This window comes from Zingiber officinale, chromosome 9A (assembly GCF_018446385.1).
Source record: "Zingiber officinale cultivar Zhangliang chromosome 9A, Zo_v1.1, whole genome shotgun sequence".
NCBI lineage: Eukaryota > Viridiplantae > Streptophyta > Magnoliopsida > Zingiberales > Zingiberaceae > Zingiber > Zingiber officinale.
The window spans coordinates 128,449,628-128,477,622 of NC_056002.1; the positions used below are offsets into that span (position 1 = coordinate 128,449,628).

The 27,995-nt window shown below is 36.1% G+C and overlaps 1 protein-coding gene across 2 annotated transcripts; it reads right to left on the minus strand.

Annotated features, from left to right (window-relative positions):
- Window position 1: 1 nt before the first annotated feature.
- On the minus strand, window positions 2–27,995 carry LOC122020145 (probable galacturonosyltransferase 7). 2 transcript variants are annotated; one of them, XR_006122128.1, is made up of 11 exons: window positions 27,651–27,995; window positions 27,339–27,367; window positions 27,188–27,247; window positions 27,001–27,057; window positions 21,338–21,467; window positions 21,193–21,245; window positions 20,628–20,923; window positions 2,116–2,473; window positions 1,476–2,021; window positions 744–1,307; window positions 2–226 (listed from the first exon to the last, which is right to left on the minus strand). XR_006122128.1 is itself a non-coding variant. In XM_042577927.1 (10 exons), exons 1-10 carry the CDS (start codon window positions 27,805–27,807, stop codon window positions 1,026–1,028), a joined length of 1,968 nt encoding a protein of 655 aa, XP_042433861.1. In that variant the 5' UTR covers window positions 27,808–27,995; the 3' UTR covers window positions 432–1,025. The 2 variants fall into 2 exon arrangements, 1 of the variants encoding a protein (XP_042433861.1); XM_042577927.1 differs by lacking the exon at window positions 2–226 and having other exon boundaries at window positions 432–1,307.

The following is a 27,995-nucleotide window of genomic DNA, read 5'->3' on the forward strand; positions in this document are numbered from 1 at the left end:
ATCGTATACTACCTGTTACACCCACCCTGCAAGATATGATGAGGTAAAACATACCCACCTGTAAAGAAATGCCACAGGTCATGTGCAATTGCAAAAAGAAAGCAACAAATGGCATCAGCAGATGATCAATTAAGCACATCCTAAATTGCAAGCACACATTCTGCACTCTGGCTGTATGGTCTCCGACTTGGGTGTCCAGAAAGCATTGTACCTTGGTCTCCTGAGCCTGAGCGAAGGTGGTAAGCTAAGTAACTCAAAGTGGTCATATTGAGCAAACAATAAGAAATATGAAAATTGCATTTGCCGAGAAGAGAACAAAGGAGAACATCCCTCTTACACAGAACAAATCTAATTTAATCTCTTCCTGTGCGATTGATCAATGCTGATACAGCACGGCTTTCCAGCAAATTCAACACAGAACACCAGGAGCATATCAAAATGCAAGCTTGTAATTGCTAGTATAATTAAATACAAAATCGTTTCTGATTACCAAGTTAATTGGGCACCAGTTCGTCAAGAATAAATGCATTTCCATGTGTAACATTAGAGAAAAAAGAATTGCTAATGGGAGATGCCAACCCTTATTGCACAAGGCAATGGAAACATGGGAAGGAAGAAATAATAGGAGGGCCAAAATGGATCTACATTGTTTCAAGGATGGCATCAATCCAATTATAGTGCCAACCCACTACTCTTCATACTAAAGAATGAATGATATAATAACAGTCAATTTGTGAACTTACCTGAAACAATTGTACAATACCAACTCTTGGAGCCTATCTTCTCTACAAATTTCTCTGAGGTCAAGAATCTGAAGAAAAAACAATCTTTGTGTTGCTGGATGACTTCTGCGTGTTCAAGAACCAACAATAAAAGAAACTTCTTTTCTGACTTTTATTGGGGTGACTCTTGACAGTTGGAAGTATCTGCTGATGTCTTGCTGCAAGTTGCAGCAAAAAAAGAGGCAGCCATGCTTGTTTCCTTCTCTCTGATTCAGGTTTACTACTGCCAGTTTGCATCTCAAACTATGGATTAACATTGCATTCCTCCATATAACGCTCATCTCGTGTAAGGTAGCTCTTCCAGTATTTCTTGTACTTTGGAATTGCTAGATCGAGCCAAGGCTTCATGTTTCCATTATAATGCAATGCTGCAACATTCTGTACAGTCTCTTCAGAGACTCCATAATCATGGCCAAGTCCTTGCTGGATTAAAGTATTATCTAGTGTATATATGTGACCATGAAAAGCAAGTAAATTCACTGGAAGTGCAGCAGCTCTCCACTGTGCATCATTTTTCTGTTTCAACTGCCATATGCAATGAAAGATAGATATAATAATTACACAATGAAATTAAGAACCCCACTAGTAGGTCTTGAAACCAAAATCTGGTCATCCATAGAAATAAATATTATTAAACTATTTAATTATATATTGAAATTTCAATTAAACCAATATCTAATCCTTAGCAATTACCTTACGGACAAGACTTTGATAAACTCCAGTAATATCTAGTTCTCTCCATTTCTCCAAGTCAATTTTGTTTATACCAGACATCCAGGCACAGGAATTATTGTCATACCCAGTAGCACCTAGATAAGATCTCAGCTGACCCAATTTCACTTCACAGAATTCAGTCGCAGCTATTACTTTTCCACCCATATTAAGATTCCACAAAAAGGAAATGTCTTTCTGAACAACCACATCATCATCCAAAAGAATCACTTTCTTTAAATTCTTAAACACGTCAGGAAGAAGAAAATGGGAATGACCGAATACTGAGAGGTATTTTGTGTTCATCTGCAAAGGGGATGGTTGTGTAGTAGTGTGACTGGAGATACGGAACTCCTCCGGCATTGAAAGCTCTCCCAAACCCATGTTGGAAAAATGATTAGACTTGAGCTCATCAAAGTTCAGAATGTGAATGGTCACTTCCCTATATGAGTGTCTGGCAAACCAATGTTTCATAGAGTAAAAGTTTTGTTTATCAGTCAGCACGTGGAAGACCATGCTATTGGGTTCCTGTAAAATAATTAATGTTCACTAATGTGATGAAAGAAAAAAAAAAAAAAAAAATCAAAGAGAAAGAAGGAACACAAGGATTAGAATTTCATACCTCAGAATTTATTGTGGTAGAGTTGATAGTAACTGATAGTGCTAGTACATTTCTTGAAAAGATAACATAGTGCACATAGTTTGAATTGTCAATTTTATAAGCAGAAGAATGCTGCATATTTACTGATGGAGATTTGAAGAACTCTACAGTCAGTCTCATTAGAAGGCAATGAAAAGTTTTGGACATGGTCTGGACACCAAGCTGATAGAGAAATGCACTTTGTTTCATATGAAAATGAGCTTCATCTTCTGTCAGATCAAGTATCTGTCTAAGTTTTCTATCAACATTATTACAATCAACACGGCATGACTTGGATTTTGCAATAACATTGTCCATGTTCTTAATCTTCTTCCCCACACTTAAAAGAAAAAAAACTTTGATTACTGGCTTTAGATGACAGAAGAAAGAAATGAAATGCAAATGTTCATAAAATTTCCAACAGACTGATCTAATGAAAGCAAAAATAAGGATATTCAATTCAACGCAATCTATTGGAATCAAGAAAACATGTCAACAAGACTGTACATAAATGTTTTAACCTCAAATTATATGGGTTTGACTTTCATCTCGGTATTCCTAATACCTAAACTAAATGCACTGAGTTAATAGAGGGTTGCCGATTAGTCAGACAAGCAAACTTGTTGAACTGGCCTCCATTTCATTTGGAGCCCTAATTTTTGTTTGTTCTTTTTTTTCTCTCTTTTTTTTTTCGTCCTTAAGCTTTCATATGTGTGTCATTTGAGTAATCTTATCAGTATAATTTAACAAAAATGAACAACAACCACCACCAAGATTTATCCCACTATGAGGGGTTGGCTATATGGATCCTTTTACGTCATTGAGCTATATCTCCTACTATATCATCATCTTTACTTAAATAAATTTTATCATATTTTATTATTGCTAACCAAGTCTTTTTTGATCTTCCGTTTCCTCGTTTGATATGTGTGTTTATCAAAGTTTTATATCGCCTAACTGGAACATTTATTAATCGTTTAAGTACATGCTCGTACCATCTTAAATGTGTCTCTCGAAGTTTTTCCTCAATAGATGCAACTCCGACTCTCTCTCCTCTCATTTCTTATTCTGTCCATCCTCGTATGTCCACACATCCACTTTAACATCCTCATCTCTGCAACTCTCATGTTCTACTTATGTGCTCAAGTCAGGGCCCTACATTCAACTCCATATAACATAGTAGGTATAATTGCAGTTTTGTAAAACTTTCCTTTAAGTTTTAGACGTATTTTACGGTCACATGAAACATTCAACACTCTCCTCCATTTCAACCATCCTGCTTGTATTCTATGTAAGATATCTCTCTCAATCTCTCCATTGTTTTGCAAAAATGATACTAAGTATTTAAAGCTCTCGATTCCGAACAACCCATCATCTCCAATCTTAACAATTGTCTCATTATGTCTAATATTGCTAAACTTAAATTTCATATATTCTGTCTTTATTCTACTAAGCCTAAAATCTTTCCTTTCTAGTGTTTTCCGACAAGATTCTAGTTTAGAATGTACTCCTTCACATGTTTCATCTACTAAAACAATATCATCTACAAACAACATACACCACGACACTGTGTCTTAAATGTCTGTACTGAGTTTGTCCATAATTAGTTTAAAAAGATAGAAACTTAGAACGGATCCTTGATGTAACCCTATCTTTATTGAAAATGCTTCAGTTACTCCGCTTGTATTATGGAGATATCTAAATTCCTTTTGGTTCTACAATTGATATCAGAGCTCGAACTACTAGAAGGTCTAACCGCCGACTATGCACAAGAGCTATGGTTTAATTGAGTCATGTGAGTAGAATATTGACCTCGAACAAAGGAAGTGAGGGCTCCCGTGTCCGAAACAAGAGGACCAAACACCAGGCAAGAAGTCCTAGTTACGGCTAGGCAAGGAAATCCTAGTAGGTCGGGTGAACCAAGTGGTAGGAAGACCTGGTGGGTCGAGGATCAGATGTGAGAAATCTATGGTCCTTCGTTTGAAGGGAGGATTATTGAGTTGCAAAGTTGCAAACAAAGTCCCACATTGAAAATACATGAGAAAGATCATAAATTTATAAGGGAAAGATATCTCTATTGGTATGAGTCCTTTTGGGTAGAACCCAAAAATAAAATCATGAGAGCTTAGGCACAAAGTGGACAATATCATGTTATTATGGAGATATCTAAATTCTTTTTGATCCTACCGAAACTCTATCATAAACTTTTTCTAAGTCAATGAATACCATGTGTAGATCTTATTTTTGCTCTCGATATTTTCAATTAGTTGTCTAGGAAGATACATAGCTTCTATTGTCAACCTTTCAAGCATGAACCAAACTTAATTTTTTGTCACTGTGGTCTCCTTAATTTTTTTCTATTACTTTTTTCCAAAATTTCATGATATGACTCATTAGTTTAATACCCCTATAGTTTGCACAATTTTGTACGTCTCCCTTATTCTTATATAAAGGAACTAGAGTACTTATCCTTCATTAATCAGACATTCCCTTATCCTTATATAAAGGAACTAGAGTACTTATCCTTCATTAATCAAACATTTTTTTCGTTTTCAATATCATGTTAAATAATTTTGTAAGTAATGCACTACCTTGTTTCCCTAAATACTTCCATACCTCAATCGGAATACCATCTAGTCCAACGACTTTTTCATTGTGTATCCTATTTAAACCTTATTCTACTTTTAAATTTTGAATTCTATGAAAAAATTTAAATTTATATACTCATTTAACCTAGTTAAATTACCTAAGTTAAGTTGGTCACCTAAACATTTATTAAAAAGTTGATGAAAATACCTCTTCCACCGCTCTTTTATTTCTCCATCATTTACTAGTATCATGTTACATTCATCTTTAATACATTTTATTTGGATAAGATCTTTTGTCTTCCTTTCTCTCACTTCAGTTATTCTATAAATGTCTCTTTCCCCTTCTTTTGTATCTAATTTTTGATATAATCGTTCAAAAGTTTTATTTTTTTACTTCATTCACTACTTTCTTAGTCTCTTGGCTATTGCATATTTTTTTAAGTTTTCCTCGTTCTTAAAAATATATAATTCTTTATAAGTTGTTCATTTTTCCTTCACTTTCTCTTATACTTTCTCATTCCACCACCAAGATTCCTTATTTAGTGGTGCATATTCCTTTGACTTACCGAGTACACTCTTAGCTACTATTTTCAACTTTAATATCATTTTATCCCATGTCGTATTAGAGTCATCATATATTTCACCTAATACTTGTACTTCTACCTTCTCTTTAAATATATTTTGCTTCTATTTTTTAACTTCCACCACTTAATTCTATAAATCGTATATATTTCTTTCTATTGATATTATGCTTGAGGTGTATATCTAGCACTACTAACCTATGTTGGGTAGTTAAGCTTTCTATAGGGATGACTTGCAATCTTTACAAATCTTTCTATCCTTCTTCCTAACCATAAGGAAGTCAATTTGTGATTTATTATTCCCACTTTTGAACGTGACTAAGTGTTAATGTATTAGCTAATATATGGTCATATGCTATCGCAAAATCTAATATAGTTTTCCCTTCTTCATTTCTCGTTCCAAACCCATAACCCCATGTACCCTCTCATATTCCTCATTTTTCACTCTGCCATACTCATTTAGATCACCTCCTATTAAATCATTTTATTTGACAGAATATTTTATAATACTTCATCTAAGTCGTCCCAAAACCTTAATTTGGTAGCTTCATCTAATCCTACTTGCGGTGCATATATGCTAATTATGCTCATAATTTCTTTCACCACTATTATCTTAAGGGCTATAATTCTATCCCCTTTTCTAACTATTCCTGCAACTTTATCTTTTAACGAACTATCTACAACAATACTCACTTCATTTCTTGCTTTACTCTTTCCTGTATACCATAACTTAAAACCCGAATTCTCTATCATCTTTGCCTTCTCACCGACCCATTTTGTCTCTTGTATACACAAAATACTAATTCTTCTCTTAATCATTGTATCTATTACCTCTAATTGATTTACCAGTGAGGCTCCTATGTTCCATATTCCAAATCTTAGACTATTAGTTTTCTTATCATATTTATTCTTATCCAACTTATGGTATGAGAACTCTTGCCTATTTAACACTACACGCAAATTCTCATAGAGATATAGTGATCCTTGCCGATACGTTACAGTGACCCTGCAATGCGAACTCTTATATATTTAGCATTATACCCGAGTTCTATAGACGTAGCGGTCCTTGCCGATATATTACAATCAAAGCCTGTAACGTGTTCCTTCCAGGGAACAACCTAACATTAGCACAATAGTTTAATGGACCAATTCATTAAACATTTATCATAGTTTTAAGACTGGAGAACAATCTAACGTAACCCTCATTCTTTATCCGGACTTAGGACCGGCTATGACTGGTTCGTCATGGGAGTTAATAGAAATGAACCAAAAACAAAAAAAAAAGATATCAAATTTTCACCTCCTCTCTATTCCACTATCGACTTCCTCTCTCTTCCTCAACATCCTTTAACTTCCTCCCTCATTGTTTCTCTATGTATTGCAACTTCCTTGTCACTCTTCCTCTACTTCAACTTCAACTTCCTTTGCCTCCAGGATCGTCTCATTCCTTGCCTCTCTACTCTCATCAAATCCAAGATTCCTCATTATCACTTGAAATATTGCTTTATGTAAATCTCTTCTCATTGTCTCATTCCCTCCTCCACCCTTTGGTCCTCATTAGGACCATGTGGCCTTGGTCCTTGTCCTCGTTAACACAAAGATACCCTTGCTACTCTCTCATAGTTACTTCATCCACCCATCCAACCTTGCCTCTACAAAATCAACATTGCTTGCCACCTCAAATTATCCAACCTCCACATCACCTTCAGCATATTGTTACTGCCGAGCATCCTTATATGATCATGATGAAGAGGGGAAATGGGTCTCACAATTGAGGGACTATGTCAAAATTAAACCACATCATAAATATTGTTATAATCTGGATTTTAGCATATTTAATAATTTTTACTTACATTTAAATGATATTTATCTGGATTTATCTAGGGAATTTTAAGGCTGTTTTGAAATTTAAAGTTATTAATGTTGGATCTATCGATGGAATTTTGAGCTCGTGTTCGGTTCATTAGGATTTTGAGCCAGCTTTTATATGATTCAAAGTTGGCCCAATTTGGAGTCTGATTGGTTGAGTTATGATCGAACCAAGGTTAAACTAACATTAATTTTGATTTGATTCAAAGGGAAGAAGTTTAGAGGAGCTATGCCTGAATTCCTTATGTGACTCTCATAGGCATCTCCACCCCTACAGCTTATCTCCAATTTGGCCAATCAACTTCAATCCCTCAAGCTCCTCTCCTATGTCTAACGAGTCTCTTCTCCATCCCTAGCTCAAGCTGCAAGCCAACTTGGGCATTTGGTTCCACTACCTCCAATTTTTAGTCATCCCACCTCCTACTTGGGCATTTGGGCATAAGTGTGTGTTTCCAAGTTGGCGAGTGTTTTTCCTTGCCTTCTTACCCGATCTTCTTCTTAATCTTTTTTATGTAGCCAGCCCTAAATTATGCTTTGGCAGCTGAAAATGACAAAATTGCAGCAGCAACTTATCAAGTAGCGAATATTCTCTCTTTTGGTTAAGTTAAATTCTTCTTTAGTGTTTGTTTTTCATGGGATTGTTAACCCTAACGATGCCCTTGCACCCTAGCTTGATTTTTTCAACGATTATTTGGATTTTTTTTTTTTTGTTGGTTTTATGACTACTTAATTTTTGAACAGAAAATAGAAGAAAATTCAAGCATGTTTCTCGCTTGAGGAAAGTTTGTGTTGAGTTGTTTGCAAATAGCTTAGCTAAGATGGGCAAATTGAGCCTTTGCATATTTGAATTATCTTATGGTGCACAATTTAACTCATAAATTTGGAGCAAATGATAAATTTTGTAAAAGCTGAAATTTTAAGCTGGTGAACAATTATGTGTATCAAATAGCATTTTGTATACTTGCTAAAAAAAATTATATCTGCTAATGCTAAGTAGCATTGGAACACAAAGAAGATGCTATCGAGAATATAAAAGAAAAGGATGTAACACCCCTTAGGGGCTTAGTTGAGTAATTTGAGATTTGAGTAATATAAAATGAATACCAGGCAAGCACGTCTTCCTCCTATCACCGGAACTGAAGTGGCAACTACCTCACAAAGACCCGGTGTTCCTCTTGTGGAAGAACAAATTCGAGACTATAGACGTACCGCCCGTGCCAGATATGAAGCTGAGAGAATAAGTCGAAGTATCGCCAACCTTGGAAGATCTATAGTAGGAAGGCAACCTAGGGAACACACCCTAGCCCTACTAATGAACCCTGAAACTGAACTAAGGCGATCCATGCATGAACGCGCAAGAACTGTACCTGCGGAGGTTCTCTACATGACCCGAAGAGATAATATACATCATAGGGTGTATCATTATAGATCTGAAGAGAGGATGCTGATCACTGGCTCAGACCAGCAAGACCGTACCTTTATAATGGAAGATTCTTATGAACGCCTAGCTCAAGCAGAGTTAGAATATATCCATCTTGGGATATTACAGGTACGTTTCCAAATCCTCCATAGACGCTATGCAGGGACTATGGCTCTCATAGTATTCAGGGACACTCGATGGAATACTGATGATAGAAGCATTATTGCTGCAATGGAGATTGATCTCGCTGAAGGACACCAGTTAATATATGTTATGCCTGATATTATGTTAACAATCAAAGATTTCTTTAGGCATATTCAGATCTCCATTCAAACCCATGGATATGAGTCATGGGAAGGAGCAGAAGCCAATCTGCTTGTGACAAGAAGTATCACCGCAAGATTATCAAATACTCCGAATGTAGGATTCGCATTCCGAGTTGAAAAGGTTGCGGAATACCTCCGGTCAAAGGGGGTCAAAGCAATTGATGCAACCAAATATTCAGCCATTAAGTTCCAAGGCAGTCAGTGGAACTTACGACCTTCAAGGGTAATTCTCCCTATGCAACCATCATCTTTATTATCTTCAACTAACTATGATGGCAGTACTTCAATACAATTTGGAGACTATCAACCAGCTGCTTCATCTAAAGCACCTATGTACAATAAGGAGGATGATGAGACTGATGAAGAACATATAATTGGTGTTATTACTATTATTGATGATTCGCTGGATGACTACCCAGTCCTTATAGCTAATGACTTGCTCCAAGATTATCCAGCACTCGCAGCGTTCGAAGATTCTCTTCTTCAAAGCATGGTGGGAAGTGAAAGTGAAGAAGAAAGTGAAGAAGAAAGTGAAGCAATTTCAAAGATTTTTGAGGAAACAACAATCTCATCACCAAGAAGTAAATATAACATCAATACCACTCTTGATGATTATCCTGAACTCCAAAATATTGAAAGAATTCTCTCCACTGGAGAATCAGCAATAAGTCAGTACAGACCACCTCAAGATGAGGAAATGGATATTCCAGGATATGCCCCAGCTGGAAGCTCAAGAGGATGGGCAGGCATTGAAGAAGCCAACCTAGCTGGAAAGAAGCCAAAGAAGTGGGAAAATAACTCGGAATGGTTCCAACTACCTTCGGCTAACGCAAAAAGAGGTTCGGTATTTGTAATGCCTTATGATTTTGACCCAAAAGTTTTTGACAGATGGGAAAGCTCTACCCTCATCCACCTTGCGGACAAAAATTTTGAGCTCCCAGAAGATAAAATTCTATATATTGAAAACCTTCTTGGGGAATCAGAAAAGAAAGCATTTGTAACATGGCGAATGAAATACCAAGAAGAATTTGAAGATCTAAAGAAACAAGCCATGGGCAATAACGGTACGCAAAATGTTCTTAATCAAATGAGGCTAATCTTCTACCTTGAAAATCCAAAGGTAGGAACAACTGGTGAACAAGACAGCGCCTACAAAACCTTGAAGAGCCTGGTATGTAATGAGATGACTGACAAGGCGGTATACCGATACATGAATGACTATTTCCACTTGGCATCTAAAAGTGGAAGAATGTGGGTAAATGAAGAATTATCAACAGAATTCTTTACAAAACTACCAAGACCCCTGGGAGACAGGGTTGAGAAGGCATTCAAAGAAAGGCACCCTACCAACACAATAGGGGTGGTACCAAGAATAGCCTTCACCAGGCAATTCTTGAAAGATATGTGTCAAGAAGCCCTTTTTCAAAGCCAGCTTAAAAAGATGAATTTCTGTGGCAATACACCTGTTCATGGTGTATATGGAAGGAATAAGGAGAAAACAGGTAAAAAGTTTGGTGCAAGAAAAAGCACGACTTACAAGGGAAAGCCTCATGATTCCCATGTAAGGATTGGTAAAGCAAAACACCTTGCTTTACGTAAAAAGAATTGCAAGTGCTATGCATGTGGCGAAACAGGCCATTATGCGTCTGAATGCACAAACCCTAGAAAAATAATGAAAAGGGTTGCAATCTTGGACTCCTTGGAGTTACAGGAAGGTATGGAAGTGGTCTCTGTAGGAATGAATGAATCAGATTTATCTGATATTTATTCTGTTTCTGAAGGAGAAGACCTACCTTATCAGTTTGAAGAAATTGATATTTTTATGCTCCAACAAACTGATATGATACAGGAAACCCTGAAGATAAGAAGAACGCACCCTCTGGCATTTCTACCTCAGAGAAGGACTGAAGGAGCGGCTGGCTATGACCTAGCAACATGTGAAGGTTGTGTTCTAACGCCACATTCTCATGCCATATTAAATACTGGCATCAGTGTCAAATTACCAGAAGGAACTTATGGAAGGATAGCTCCTAGATCTGGCTTATCAGCAAAAGGCATATTCATTAATGGAGGAGTCATTGACGCTGATTTCAGAGGAAGCATTCAGGTGATCCTATTCAATTTCTCATTTGAGAACATATTATTCAATATTGGTGATAATATAGCACAGCTCATTATTGAGAAAATAGCACTCCCAGAAGTGGAAGAAGTACAATTCTTAGATCAAACACAAAGAGGATCTCGAGGTTTCGGATCAACAGATAAAAAGAAGGTACCAGTAGCATTTAAACCAGTGCCTATTCCTATCAATATGCTCCAGGTTATAGAAGATGAACCTTCTGAATACTTAATTGGAGAATCTGAATGGCGATCTCAAATGCGGGTCTCAAGAAAAGAATACTTATGTCAACATGACTGGAGTTATGATGAAATTACTGCAGCTGATTGTAGAACTAAGATGTGTTCTTCTAAGTTGTTCTGTAAGCTCTGCTATGCCTGTTGTATCAGAGACTTTGTCAAGCTTGATTTTTAGTTGACGTACTTCTCTTCTTAGCTGGATAACAGAATAAAGAACAGAATTAAGCTGCCTGGATAATGAAACTAGGCTTTGTGAAGTTTCTTTCTCAGAAAATCCGACACCAATATCAGACCACCCTGTAGAAGTAGAGATGATAGCTTCTTTATACTCTTCAGAATCTTTTGGTAGGTTCATCCAATAATAACTTGCTTTAGGTGGTTGATCAATTCTTCTACTTTGTCCACTTTCTTTGATAACTCTTTATTAAGAGTTTCAGTTTGCCTTTCAATATGCTTTGGCTGTTCACTGAGCTTGATGACTAATTCTTCAACGTCCTTTTTGGAGAGGGGACGTCTCTTCAGATAGTCTTGCCTCAGTTGCAATATTTCTTCCTTCAGTTGATTTTGTTGTTTTAGCAACTGTAGTAAATCTTCTCGTTGTTGCCTAACAATCTTTGAAAGACGGCTGATTTCTTCTAGCTGTGAGCCCTGTTCCTGGATTTTAGTTCTCACGTCTAGAGTATGAATATTATTTTGCTTACTTAAAGCAAATAAAGCCTTATTGCCAAGGTCCACCCTATAGGCAGTAATTTTTAAATTATAGGCTAAATCTTTTTGCAAAGAAGAATCTAGATTTAAGTAGTCTAGATCTTTTCTGTTTTGCCAAGAGTTTTTCCACAAAAGAAATTGATTTTCAAATTCTTTCAGATCAGTGTTCATGTACTAATCAGAGCTAACCGTAAATGATAATGATAAGATAGGGTTTATGCCTTCCTAGGATACTTACATTTCACCTAGTTTATCCTTTTAGTTTGTACGTCTTACCAGGTACGTGGTCTCTTAAGAATTAACCTTACTCTGCCTCATGCTTCTTCTTACTTTTGTAAATACTTCACGTAGCTTCATCACCTCAGGAGGATATTAGAAGATTTTTGAGTCTGACACGGTCTTCACGCCACCTAGGCTTCAAGCGACCTTTAGCAACGACTCCCCTAACCTTCCCAGCTCCACTTTAGGTTTTCGGTGAAGAATCATTTTTCTTTACTTCATAAGGTAGAAGCATGATTCAGGCGTAAAGCAACCTTCAGAGAACTAATACCTGTTCGACTTATAAAACAATTAAGGTTAAACATTGGTTTATGTAAGCAGAGCCTAATTAGGCCCCTATCTTAAGGTTTTACCCCATGTATTCCATAACCTTAGCTCTGATACCAAAAAGAGATAGTAGTGAAACTAAACTTTTTCACAAAGGAAATTTATTTCACACAAACTTACAAGCTGCTAGCGGAAATTTACAGGATCTTGTTCCTTACTCGCAAGGCTGAAAACAATTCAGTTGCTTTCTGAAACTTAGGAGTGAATAGGCAGATAGAGATCTTCTTCGATGCCTGTTACACTGAGAGAGCTACTCCTTATATACATCAAGGAGTGGAGGTTTTGCTTAGTTAGTAAGTAAAGAACCACCAACTAGCTGACTCAGCTCTATCACACTTAGTGTACGACAACCTACTTTCGGTGCACGTTCTAAAAGTAAAGAGGACACGTAAGTCCTTTGTTACAAAAGAAAAAGTCAGGATAAGATTCCTGAATTATTGCTTCGACATTTGTTTGTGGGGGGGGGTCCACCACGTCCGCTTTAGTCCATGTGCTGGTGGAAGAGTGAGGAATCTTCCGTAGGATCGTCAACTTCTGAGTTGGCTTCATCATCATTGTTGATAACTTCGGGTTCTCCTAACCCTGGTTCTTCCCATACTGGATCGTTGTTATCCCAGTGGCCGTGCTGTTCTATGTTGACCCAATTAATTGGTTCCTGGGCCAAAGGTGCCTCCATGTTGAGCCTTTGTTGTACATAATTTTCTATCAAGTCAGCCCAATACCAACAATGGCATGTATCGGTGCTACACTTGTAGAAATGTCGTCCAGGATTTCTGCTAGTGTGAGAAACTAGCAAGGCTGCATCTCTTCCGCATGCACACTGCAAAGAGAGTTGGTTATTTATAATCACATTAACAAGTTCATTACCCTTTTTGCTGGTCCTTAATGCGTTTGAGATGTGGGATGCCATTCTTGCTTCTGCAATAGGATTAGGTTTCTGTAAAACCTCATTAATAGCCTTTGTTAGTGGACGTAGTAAGGTGTGCTCCCATTTGTCCACCAGAATTGTAGTTATCAGCCGAGAGAGTTCATCAGCTAAGACATTGTCTTTTCCACTTATATGTTCAAAGGAGACCTTTATACCAATCCCTGAAATATAATCTGAAAGGGTAAGCCAACGTACCCGGGATGGTTTGTGATCAGAAGCCTTTTCATAGAATTTAACTATGGCATGGCTATCCGTTCTGATAATCAACTCAGATTTATCAAGATAATAAATTTTGAATTTTTCCAAGCTGTTGATCACGGCTTGAACTTCTGCATCTATAGTGCTTTTCACTGGCAAAAATCGCCCTGAAGCATATGCACAAATTTTTTCAGAAGTCCTTGGCTCTCCTTTAGAAGTCTTCCATTTACATATACCGCCCCATCCCTCCATGCATCCATCAGTTTCAAGGAGGATAATTGCATTTGTAGGGGGAATTTCCAGATCTGGCAGGTTTTTAACTTGCTGTTTGATCTGCTCTATAATTTTCCAGTCTTGTGCATTCATACGCCTTTCACCTTTAGCAGACGTCTTGGAGTAAAGTGGTCCTAGCGTCTTTCCCAGATTAGGGATATACGCTCTTGCATAGTTCAGGATTCCTAGCCATCTCCTTAATGCTCGTATTTCAGTCAAGCTTTCAGATTTCGTCTCTAGGATTTTCTGGATGATATGTGGCTGTAGCCTGACTTTAGAATCCCCAATAGTGGCTCCCAAGAAATCCACTTGTTTAACTCCGATTTTATACTTGGTTGGGCTAAGTATAAGCCCATTCTGCTCACAGATTGTGATGAAGGCCTTTAAATGCCTTTTATGCGCCTCATAAGTATCTGAAAACACAAGTATGTCGTCAATATAAATAGCAATAAATTCTTCAGTACCTCGGAAGCAATTGTCCATCTTCCTCTGAAAAATCGCAGGCGCGTTCTTAAGACCGAATGGCATAACAAGCCATTCATACAATCCATCGATTGCCCAAAATGCCGTCCACGGGATTGACTCCGGTTCCATCATCACTTGGTGAAAACCGCTCTTCAGATCAAATTTTGAATATATTTTTGAATGACCAATCCGTGCAATAATTGTATTAATGCCAGGTAAAGAATACTGGTCTTTTTCAGTATTGTCATTAAGTCGTTTGTAATTGAAAACCAAACGTTCTTTACCTCGTTTTTCTAGGCCAGTAACAGGATCAACTTCCGTACCTGATTCCACTATTATGGCTGTAGTTCTGTGTTTACTGGATGATGGTCTGATTACCTTGAGATCTAGTAACCTTTTGACATGTCTGGCCATTGTTTCTTTCATCTTGCTTGTCACATGCTTGAGAGGTCGATCTTCTATGATCAAATCTGGATTCTTGACCTCTATTTTGCATTTCACCTGATTCTTTTCCCAGAATTTTAATGGTTCTTCCCCAATAACGCCAAGTTTTCTCAACCTTTCAAGTTCTCGGGGATCAATAAATTCTTGATTAATGATGCCCTTCTGTGGCATAGCTGCACAAATATCATAATATTCAGTTAACTCAAGATCTAGTTCTTCAAGTAGAGTTACCTGGTGTGCAGTGGGAGGGGTTGAAACCGTGGTAACCAATTTGTAAAAAGTCACCTCCCCTTTCTCTATTCTCAGTCCTCCTTCCATTGCTCGAATAAAATTCATTCCAAGAATGAAGTTTAATCCTTCCGCTAAAGAGGGCATAACAAAAGTTCTGGGTAGCCTGAAGTACTGCTCTCCTACCCAAATTTTTCCTTCCTTTAGGATTTCACTTACTTTTGTTGCACCATTAACACCTTGAATGAGAGCGTCCACAGAGGCTTGTTGTCTAAATTCCTTGGGAATTCTTGTTCCATCACAAACACAAGTTGCAGCTCCAGTGTCCAATATTGCATTTAGGACACAATCTTGACTGTTGATTTCTATTCTTACCTTGATGTTTAAAAGATTATTCCTCTGTGGTGCAGCATTAACATAATATTCATTGAATGTTAGTACAGGAAGAGATGAGGGAACGAGTAACCTGGTTTTGAGATCCATCAATTCCTTTTTATTTATCTCCTCGAGTTCCAACAGGAGTTGCTTCTCTTGTTTCAAAGCTTCAATCTCCTTTTGCTGCTTTTCATTTATTAGCTTAAGGAATGTATTTTCTTGCTGGATTTCTGATAATTCCCTTTCATATTCTGAGGGGGCTTCCTGTATAATTGCTAATTCCTCCATACCTGAGATTTGCTGTCTCAAATTCTTGACTTCTGATGAAATCTAAACTATCATACTAATATTTGCTGGAAATTTTTGTTAAATAACATAAAAATGGAGTTTTGAAAACCCCTAAAGAGCAATAACAGAAATTTTTTTAAGAAACACATTGAGAGTTTAGAAGATTATCCTAAAGGTAGAGTTACTTTGGATGGTGACTATCACCTGATTGAGTTGTTCCTTTTAAAAAGAAAGAAAATGAGTTGAAACATCTAATGATCCCTGTGTTGCCAACTCATTATCTGTTTGGCACTACTGCTTTCATTTGCTTGTCATTCCCCATTAATCCTCATGAATCGTATTCCAAATGTGATATACGGATTGAAAATTTTCCCTAGTTTAAAACATAAAAAGCAGTTCATAAATACCTAATTATAATGTTAACAAATAGGCAATCCACAACAAAGAATCGTATTCCTTGAATTCGCTGGCTTAAAACAGGGGGCTCACTCAGGTATATTTGCTATACTTTCATCAGATTATTCCTCATGATGGAAGACTCTTTTTTAAAGCCCATTCCTACAAAATATCTTTTTGTAAAGTCCATCCCTATAAAGTTCCTAAAAGAATAAACAAGTTTTAAAGGAAGCTTCTACCTTCAATACTCAAAAAAGAAGATTATGTAAAGATGAAGATTGAAAGAGAAAGAAAGATTGGTGAAATAACCTGACAGATTTTTGTTTGTGGCATTGTCAATTCAACCATTCCAACTTCTCGATGTCACTGAATTCACATAAGGCTATAGGGTAATCCAAACCTAAATTGGCATATTGTAACAACAATGAACTCGTAGCTGCTACAACTGAGTTGTCACATAGTTATAGCAACTACGGTTCCGTAGCTGCTACAACATGGAAAAACAAATTTTAAGACTAAAATTGTTTGGAACCTCCAAAAAAGATTTAAACGATATTTTTTGAGCCTGAAACCTAGCCGTTACGATTCCACCACATAACAAGTTGTAAATAGCTAAACGAGTTTCGATTTAATATATTGTGCATCCCGTGGTTCAACCTGAGTCAAAAGTTATGAACTTTCAAAGTTTAGTTATGGCGCCTGAAAAAAATAAGAGAAAGATAATAATGAGAATAAGCTGTTACTTTATAGTAGAGGACAGATATGTCATTTTACAAGGGTGAGGCGCCCTTTTGATAATAAATCAACATAGGGGCGCCCTTTTGATTTTTGCCATAGTTTTTTTCTAACAAGAAATTCCCCTTCTATTCACTATGTAAGATAAAAAAAAAAGTGAGATTTCTTCTCTCTTTGTGAGTTATATAGCACTTAACTTCGTCATGTTCATCCTAATTCTATATGGTTTAAGGGTTCGATTTTGGTAGTGCATCAATTGGTAATAGAGTGGTATTGTGTTTCATGATTGCATCAAGTATCAAAATTCAATTTCTAGTTCAATTTTTGATATTTGCCTTCCCTTCCCCTAAATCATATACATCTGCTCATCACATATCCATCCGCTCACCACTATCTGCATTTATGCCATCTTCCATCTGGTACACATCCCCTTCATTTGCATTATCCTCACTTGCCTACATCTTTTCCGTCACTGTGCCTTTGATTCCATGTGCGTCCAGTGCGTCCAGCTGCAGTGGCTAGTCACCAATCGCTACCAACCTCCACTAGTTGCATTTTTGATTCTTCTAACTCCATGTAATTGCAGGCCACCAGCAAGCTCCTTCCAAGCTATCAATACTAAATCATGGCTTAAACCTTCGAGTCAAGATCTTCCTCAAACTTGCTTCTTGATCATTCAATCCTCCTGGTCAAACAAGATGCCTATCACGCCACCTACTTTCTGCTACCATACACCCTACTAGTCGAGACCAATCTTGTCTTACCTTTCAGATCCTACTGACTGATCCACTTTCATGGACAACATTGTTGTCCACACCTAACCTATGCCACTCGATTGCAGCCATGAGGCGTCGTTGTTGTGACACCAACATCATCTGCCCTCTCCAGCCTGTCATTGTGTGCTCCAGCACAATTTGCTGCATCACATGGCCTTGATCACTGACAGCCAGCGTGCTAACCACTCCACATAGCATGCACATGACCTCAAAGCCTGCAGCCACAATGAGACCCAATGCAACCAGTAAATTTGATCAGATTCAAGTTTTTACAGATTAATCCACTAATCTGTAAATTTACAGCTTAGTCCCTTTTCTAAAAAAAGGTCAAACAAAGAAGGCAATCTGTTTTGCAGTAACCAGTGGCTTCTATAGCAAGAAAAAAAGAATGACTATAGCTCTTGAGAAAGGAGCCAGAAAAGGGATTCTTCTGTGGAAAAGGAAAAAGCGGAAAGAAGGGATGGTGGAGTTTGAATCTAATCCAAGGCTTTGATCTGGTCCAATGCACAGATCTAATCCAACATTAATGAATTCATTAGAAAATTGAACACTACGGGCCATCATCAATCAGACTCCACCTCATGGCAACTTCAACATCAGAATTAGTTTTGTACAATCTGGTAAAATCACATTTTCTCTACGAAAATTACTTTTATATATTTTTTTAATGAATTTAAATTTCTTATATTTAATTAAAATTTCTCACAATTTCTATATGGCATCATGCATTCATAAAATACAAAATACCATCATAGTTTGCTATTTAATTCAACCAACAATCGTCAAAAGAAATCATATGCATCTATTATTTCCACCTTAGTCTGTCATTAATCATCATAGAATATATTTTCATCATAACTTTGCTACAAGATATCATAGTTTGCTATTTTTTTCGATTGGCACCATGCATTCATATAATACAAAATACCATCATAGTTTGCTATTTAATTTAATTGTCAATCATCAAAAGAAATCATATGCATCTCTTATTTCCACCTTAGTCAAATATTTAATAATCATAGGATGTTTTTTTTCATCATTAATTTGTCTCATTACTTTATAAGCATCAGTCCTTAGAATTGGCATGATAAGAGAAGACACCATAACTACCATAAAATACATGAGAGATGAGATACATAAACCCCATTATCCATGGAAAACAAGCTTAGATTCATTAAAAGTAGAACGGACCTACCATAATTTTAGTAGATATTAAGTACAATTTGTCAAATTCATACTTGCTGAATCTGTTAGAGAGATAAGACGACATCACATATCCACACAAATGAGAAGAAATTGAAGGAAAAATGTCTTCCGAATTTTAAGAAATGAATGTCTAATAAGTATATAAGCACAATAAGTAAACCAAACTCAATGCAATATCTAAAGCATCTAATTCATTCAATTATTGAAATTTTAGTTAAAATAAGAATTAAGCTCTAAAAGACCTCGAGTTTGACTCGACTCTAAGATGGTTCTTAGATGACATTGTAGAAGAGCTCCCTAAAGATAAAGCATCTTAGATAAACTCCTATGATGCAAGAACCTCCTGTTGACTTACCCTTTAGAGAGAACCTTGACCTAGACTTGGGTTTACAAAGTATAAATTGTTCAATGTTTCCAAGAAAAGACATGAGAAAATTGAACGAAATGAACATCTTGAATTACGAATGCCTAACTCGAATTTTAAAATTAGCAAATTAATTAAGATTTTCATTGGCATGTTTCTTTCATAATTACAACTTTCATGTTCATCGTCCTACTAAGTTTTCTTATTTGCTTCTATCTACCAAACTGAGAGCTCCATTTTGCATATTGGAAAATATTTGTTGATATTAGGAACAAAATTGTATTGTTCATTATTACAAAGAGTCTAATGATATGGTAAATTTTCATGTTGCATTCATTCATGAATTTAATTGTTCTCTTAACATTTTTAGAAGCATTCATATCCTTTATGTCTAATTTATTTGACCAGAATGTGAAAAATTAATAATAATGCTTGTTATCTTATAGACCTATTTATGTATTAGTTCAATTTTCAAATTGAAAGGAAAGGTTAATTTACTATGAAAAATTCGAGCATCAATCTTCGTATATTTACTTTGTCACATATTCTATTTCTATGGATTCACACTTGACGATATCACTTCCATGTCTAGTGACTATTATGCTGAGATGGACATCGTCTTCACCGCCATGCTAAATTGGAGCATTTTCTCATTCATTGGAAAAGGTGGCCAAAGGGAAGGAAATGAAATCACAATTTAAAAGGAAGAATAAAATGCATCAATTTATTACTTGATGAAGGGGATGTCCAAAAAAGGAAAATAACAGAGAAACATTGTTTAATAGCGTTAATTAATTGTTCCTAGTGCTTGACAAAGATGACCCAGAAAAAAAGATGTCATTAATTCACCTAGAACAAGTTTTTTTCATTGGGGAGAACAATGCAAACAAGGAATCAATATTAACTTGATTTTGAATTTGTAACTGATTTTGGTAAATCAATGTTAATTTTAATTTGTAGTTGATTTTGACCAATGCCCTCTTTTAGGTGTCCAAAAGTTTGGTCACTTTTTATTTGGTAGAAATAGCTTTTAGTTTGGTAATAGTTTAACAAGTATCTTTCAATTTGATAAGAGTTTATTAGGATTATTATGTTTCACAATTAGTGGTACTTCTTTTATATTTATTGTATATAATATTCAGCTTTGATTAATAGGATATTCCTTTTTGATTCTTTGTATGTGGTTCTTTTTCCCTTATTGAGATAGTTATCACTTTTAACTCATCAGCTTCATTCCAATTATCTATGTGATTGGATGGATTTTAATATTGCATCAATTAGTACCAGAGTAATGCCACGCTGATTCATTTTATCATCAAATGAAAATATTCATAGGTTCCAATATCACATGAAAGTACTTACAGTGGTGGTAGATCAGGATCAGAAACTGCTTCACTAAGCATTCGCTCATGATCTTGAATATTCATTTTCAGTTCCCGAGCAAGGGTTTCCTTTCCCTGAATTTTTGCAATGCTTGGGTAATAAGCTCTTGCCACAAATAACTGATCCTTGAGTCTCTTCACAATAGAATCTTTCATAACTTCTCTATGTTTTCTGGACCAAAGGCAATAGCTTCCAAATTCATGTTCACAGGATATGTCAGTCTCATAAGCACTAAAACCTCTGTCAGGGTTCTGCTTTCTATCTTCTACACCAGTCTGGAAAATACAAAAAATAGGTCATGCAAGAACAGTGGAAATAAAAGCACCAGGTAAAATGCTGAACTTGTTTGTTAAAGTATGCAACATAGCTGTTTGTTAAAGCATGTAACATAGTTGAATTTAACACAGTTAGATCAAGGAGAACATAGTAATCGTCATACTGATTTACTACATGCAACAAGAATATTAAAGTAGACAATTTGGTGGATAGAAAACAACAATATCAATAATAATATGAAATTTTTTAAAGTGTTAAGAACTATTACTTTAGTACTGGAAGATGGAGGCTTTCTTAAAGGACCACTACTATCAACAAGACCTGCAAATCAATAATAAAGATCTCTATGGTACAGAGGATATGGATGTCCAGATGTGTGAAATAATAATCCGCATATAAACATCAATACAGACCTTTTGTCTTGGATTTGTTGTCCTTTGCAGTAGCCTGAGATCTATCATTCTTGGATTCTAATGTGGACAGTGGGCTGACAGTTTTGTTGATTCGCTTGTTCAATTCCTCAGGAGGCACACTATCAACACCCTAGTATATGCAATTAAAACTACCCTTTAGTATGTCTGTCAATAAGCCACTCATATAAAAACAATTGGCAAAAGCTCAAATTAACTTCAAAATGAAAACCATCTCAGCCAATATATGAACAAGGATCCTTAAAGAGTGTTAATAAATTGCAAGAAAACTAACTGTTACAGTAATGAGAGAGAAAAAAAAATACACTTTTGACATTATTATTCCTAAATTCCCTAACCAGTGCCTACCAAGTTTAAGTTGCCAACAATGTCTCATTCATTCACCTCCACTCTTCCTCAGGTTAATTCCTAAAAACAAATAACCTGTTTGCAACTCCCCTAAATATCAAAGGGGAGAATCAATCAAATTGCACTTGATAGGAATAAATATCATGGTAAAAAACATTGCAAAGGAATATATTAACCAACTCAAGTCAAGCATGTTTGTCCCAACTATTTGAAATTTATATGGATATTATCACGTCATTGGCCTATATTAAGGATATATTAGAAAAAATATCAAATAAAAAAAATCATTTTTCATGAGGATATCTAAAGGGTTTTTTAATTCCTCACTTCCCCTTACAACTTCCACTTTAATTGTCCAACATCAATCTATAAAATTCATAGCTCTTGAGCATGCGTATACCATCTTTTATTACTAATTATCATTACATATTAATGTTTTTTGAGTTTATCCTTCTAATAATGGTGCCTCGCATTCAGTATAACATTCTCATAAGCTTTCCATTGTTTCAACAATCTAGTCTTTATATACTGTCTTCAACATATCTTTAATGTTAAATAATAGATCATGATATTTAAAAGTATAATAGGAATGTTATATCCATCTAGTTTAACTATGCCTTGATTCTTTCCTTATTACTGGAAGCATGATCCATAAAATTATTTTGTCTGTTATCACAGTGAGTAGTTAAGGACAACAACTACAAATTACTAAGGTGAGACATGACATACGAGGCTCCTTTGAAGGATACAACTACTACTCTCAGTAGAGATGAGATGCAAGTACAACCATATGAGGCTCTATTGGAACAATTACACCGAGGCATGGCGAGGCTGAACTTCTTGCTTTAGTTTTATTGAGATCTAGCATAGGACTCCCTACTTCAATTGTTGTAATTTATGTTGTTAGGAATCGACATAAACACATGACTAGCATCACCTCTCATTTTGAACAGGGACTAATAGCCAGGCACAAAACCAAAGTTACAAGACTTAAAACTTAAACAAAACTACATTTCGCATATCCAATTTCAGTTCTAGTTCCCTTGAAGCATTTAGTTTATGAAGTCTGTTTTCCCACAATTCAAACTTCAAACTTAATGTATTTCCACTCATGAATTAGCATAATTGTTTGCAAATGAGGTTTATCTTGATTATGATTGGAGAGTACATCTATATTCAAAAGATAGACTTAAATTGATGTAAACCAATAAGAAAATCACTTGTCACATTCTCAGTAAATTAGACACAATAACTGCAACAACGTAGAAATCCTTTATCACATCAATATAATACAAAATCTTCATTTCTTCTCTAACAATTCATGTAAGTTAGTTGTGTAATTAAATAAGCAAGATCTATGATGAACTTCAATATATGAAACTAAATTGATTTTTCAAGATATTTGTTTCATCTCTTATTCTATATCTCTTTCTAGAGTCCTAGGGAAATGAATATCTTGATCTTATAATAGAATACTACTTTCGATCATTTTTATTTTCATTTTACCTATATGCTGTCATTCAGCTCCGCAAATTGACTGACTGTTTAAAATCTCAAATTGTGCCAGTTGGAATGAGTGAAATTTTTATTCCACCTGTCTATCAACACATGTGAAATCCTCAATGTGGCTCCTTCGAAGAAATAATCGTGTCAATCTCGTCTACATGCAATTTCGTTTTGCATCTCCTTAGATTTCGTGTGCGATCTTGCTCCATCTACTTTGTTGCTCCTTTGCATCAAAACTCGCATCTTCTCCTGACACTCTAGCTCCTTTGTCTTCTTTCAAGAAGAGTAGGTTAAGAATCTTCGTAACCCTAATTTTATCCTCCAGCACTAACTCGCATGATGCTCCTCCACTCTAGGTAACTTTCCTCGTCTTATACTCTTCTTTCTCTTCCTCCAACACTAGTACCCCCTTCTCCTTTAGCACATCTATGACACAAAAATTGGCTCTTATTCTTCTTCCTCTTCCTCCAACACTAGCACCCCTTCTCCAACACACCCGCTAACACCAATATTAGCTCCTACTCTTCTTCCTCTTCCCCTGACACCAAGGCCCTCTTCTCCTCCTCCAACACACCTCTGACAATGATACAAGCACAAACAATACTTTCTCCAGCCGGACAAAGAGCTCAGCTCGGCTCGAGGTTTTAATCCCTCCATATACCTATATCATTTTTCAGTCTCTAAATCCAACTTTACTATGGAGAGCTCATTAAGAAGTTTCTAAAAACAAATTTCATCTTTCCTTAATTGTATTATCATCAACAAAAAAATTTGGTTTTTCATCTTTTATGCATCTAAATATTATCTAAGTTTACATTTTCTCTAGCATCAGGAATCTAATAAATATTCCTCTCCATTTTCAGTTATTTACCATAAAACTAACTTATCATAAGTTCCAAACTATCATATGCTTCTTCTTTTTGCCACAATTAGGTAAAATAAGGTGTTCTCTCTTAGATTAGTTTGTAGAATATGCAAGCATATTAAATTAGGTGGATATCCTTAGCTGAATATAAAGCGATAAATTATCAAAAATATTTGAGAGATGTTTTGTAAGAAAGTTATATCATAGTTGTAGTAAAAATTATAGCAAAATGTGACTATGCTCACCCATGCGCCCCTCACAGCTCGTCTTAGGTTATGTGAAGGGAAGAAATAACGAGCTCAGCTTATAAATCAGATCATCCCAAGATTTCCGTGTCCCCTCGCCGATCGGACGGGTATGACATCCTTGTGATGTGCAATCTAGCCCGTCTGATCAGTGAGGGGACAAGGGGACACAGGAATCTTGGGACAGAGGATCTGATCTCGTAGCCGACCGCCAAGCGGTTAGGGAATAAGAAAATTACGCTCTTCAGATCAAGTATGTTGTACCCAAGACAGTCCTAAAGTCACGCAACTCCAATGATCCAATTCCATTGTTATCAATTAAGCATTTGTACTCTGTTGTAAAATAGTTCATGACTAAAGGGTCCTTATATTTAAAATCAATCACAACAGTAGGAAGACCAGCTAAAAAGAATATCTGTTGTAAAAATTAGTTCATGACTGAAGGATCCTTATATTTAAAATCAATCACAACAGTAGGATGACCAGCTAAGAAGAATATATAGTACCTATTAAAGTGAAAGAACCAGTATGCAATATAAATTAAGTTAATGTGTTCCAGAAATTAGTTGAAATGTGCTATAAGTAATGTTGTATAATAGAATGAAAAGAATATTAGTGGAACTGATCTAGTCCCCAACAACCTAGTTTCAAAACTTACGATTGATGGAGATTTCAGACCTGGCCTCTGGATTTCCAATTGTTAGACAACTGGAACGTCAATTACACTGATTTTTCAATACTGAAGATGGAACAATCAGGATATATTTCAAGTCGAATAAAAAAAAACCAGTCCACAATTAAAAATTAGGATGGTGCACTAACTTCAAAATTCCAAGCGGATTAAAGATCCTCAAGCTGGAATTCTGGATTCCATATTTATACCTACTGATAAATTCTGTCCCGAATCTCTAATAGTTGAAACAAGTATCCAGAAACTATGGAACCTGCATCCCATAGTCTTAGGAACTTAATTCAATTGACTAAGGTTAGATGCAGATGCGGTATAATATCCCAAAAGATTTAAAAATAAAAATTCATTTCATAAAAGAATATGAACCTTAAGAGGATGAACAAAGATAAGGCATAGCTAAAGGAAAAAAAAAAAACTGAAATAAGACATTAAAATATTGCTCTAAAAATATAGCAGCGTTGGTGAACACAAAACAATGTCATAGACTCTTAACAATACAATCAACAGAAACAATATTGGATCTGTCAGAGGAGATTTTCAGATTTTATATATGAAAATTTCATGAAGCAAAATCCAGTCGTCTGAAGACAAAGACAAACACAACAAGAGAAAAGAAAGCAAGATTCAAAAAGGATATTGGTCAACTTTAGATTTAATCATTTTCAGAATGACAGCGTATTAGCGTACAAAAAGAGCACAAATTTCTAAAGGCCTTTATGAAAAATTTAATCACTATCTTCTTCCTTACCAGTGAAAAAACAATTACCATAAAACAAACAGACTTTTCATCAACATCGTAGGTCATAACAGCAAGGTAGTGAAGATTGAACAAACATTGGGGAACTTGATTTTACAATTAAAAAGATATGAAAGTAACTAATAACAAGGTGAAGAAATAATCTCCATGCTTACTGGATGATGGAAACTCTTTCTTAACTAGGCTTACAGTTAATGATAGCAATAGGATGCCTATTATGAAACTTATAATTAAATCACGGAGGCATAAGCTATAACATATAGATAAATATCCATTACTCCACGGGCTAAAAGGATGCCAACTAGATTTATTAGAAAGAAAAATGAAGGGTTTGATGCATTTGATGGTGCTATAAAGAGAAAAAGCTATTCCATCATCTATTGCATACAACATTTTTATTTCCAGTTGCAAAGAGAAAAACAAAATCAGAATTTTTTTTACCTTATAATCCAACGTTAGAAAAAGAAATATTGTTTTTATATCATTCAAATAGAACAGAATAGGTTATAATATTTGTCCCAAGCAATCCACTTGAGCAGTTGGATTAAGGTTAATTTGGAATTTCCAAAAGGATATTCCTAATTTCATCCTTTATCTTCAAAAGCATCCCTTTGTTCAGATGACAAATATAAAGAGCATAAGTTAGCTTAAGTTTAATGACTGAAAAAGGGTAGTGACCAAAACTGAAGCATTGTTGTTCTTGTGTGTCAGTGGACAGTACCTCTTTACAAAGAAGAACTAAACAACTGAAAAGAAATTGTGGAAACCTGAAATGAATACAACTTCTTTAAGCATAAATAACAAAATCGTCAGCCACTTGTTTCTTGAAAGGATGGTAAATTAAAAAGATAGATATGAAAGAAAGAGGAAAAGTGAAGGGGAGGGATAAAAATGAAATTATGCTTTGAGTTGTTTTCTTGAAGGACGTATAGAGGGAATGGATGACTTTTTATTGATCCAATAGGTGTTAATTAGTTTTCCACTAGGTTTTAAATGGATGACTTATGTTGGATAGATGCTCATAATCATCTCTTCAAATATTCATAATCCCTCTTCATCCGTCAAAACAAAAAAAAACAACAGAAAGATGATCGAAGCTCAATTTGTCCAAATCTATCTTTTCGATTTATCATTCAAGGAAACAGACCCTTCATCTAACAATCTAAAGAATATTTATAAATAATGAATAAGGACCCCACGATTTAAAAACTTGAAAAAGAATCTAAGAGAAACCTTCGGTAAGACCGGTGCAAACTTGTCCTTGTGGTTAGGAAGTTTCTGCTGATCACCCTGTCACATTCACCCATCATGGAATTATATTAGTTGAAAAGTAAGAAGAAAGATACAGAATACCAACTAGGCTGGAAGAGAGAGACAAATGAATCGTAGTCTACTTAAGAGACGAAGTAGAAACTAGAACCTCCGAAGGAAACCGCTCTCGTCCACGATCAACGTTGCGGTAAGTCTCAAAGCTACTTTCCTGGACATGAATGAGAAAGAAAATGATCGAATCAACGAGTCAATATACACAATCCCAGTCAAAACAAAGCATAGCAGATTACGGTCCTTACCTGCTGGGAGCGATCATCCGCCATGTATCCTGCAGAAGATGACAGATGAGGAATAAAAGACGTCGCATTAAAACCCAGAAACAACACAATGAAATTAAATATATATATATATAAAAAGAACACGAGAACAATCAACGTCACGGTCCCACAACCCAATTACGGATCTCTCCAGCGCCACAAGCTTCTTTCGAATCAAGGGCCCAGCGGCAAAAATCCGCGTTCCGCAGCGCGCTACAGGGGGCGGACGGGACGCACGACATCTGAATGGAACAATTAGGGTTTTAATAGAAAGGATCTCGCGGGGTGACGCACCGGAAGGGAAGCTATTGTGGAGGCCGAGGAGAAAAGCGAGGGGGACGAGCAGCGAGAATACGAACAGTGCGAACACGGCCGCCACCTGCCCTTTCCACCTCCGCTTCGCCACATGCTGCGCGGCGGCAGACACTCCACCGGAGCCGTACCCTTTCATATCGCTTCACCTCCACCACCCTCTCCCTCGTCTTCTCGCCCCCACTATGAAGGTTGAGTCCGCCGCTCTCCGGCGTCTCTGATCAGGGATGTGAGTGCAACAGAATCAAAGAGTGAATCTCTCACTTTCGTCATCTCGCACCATCCCGATCTCCGTCAACAATTGTTATTTTGGTTTCTGTTAAGATG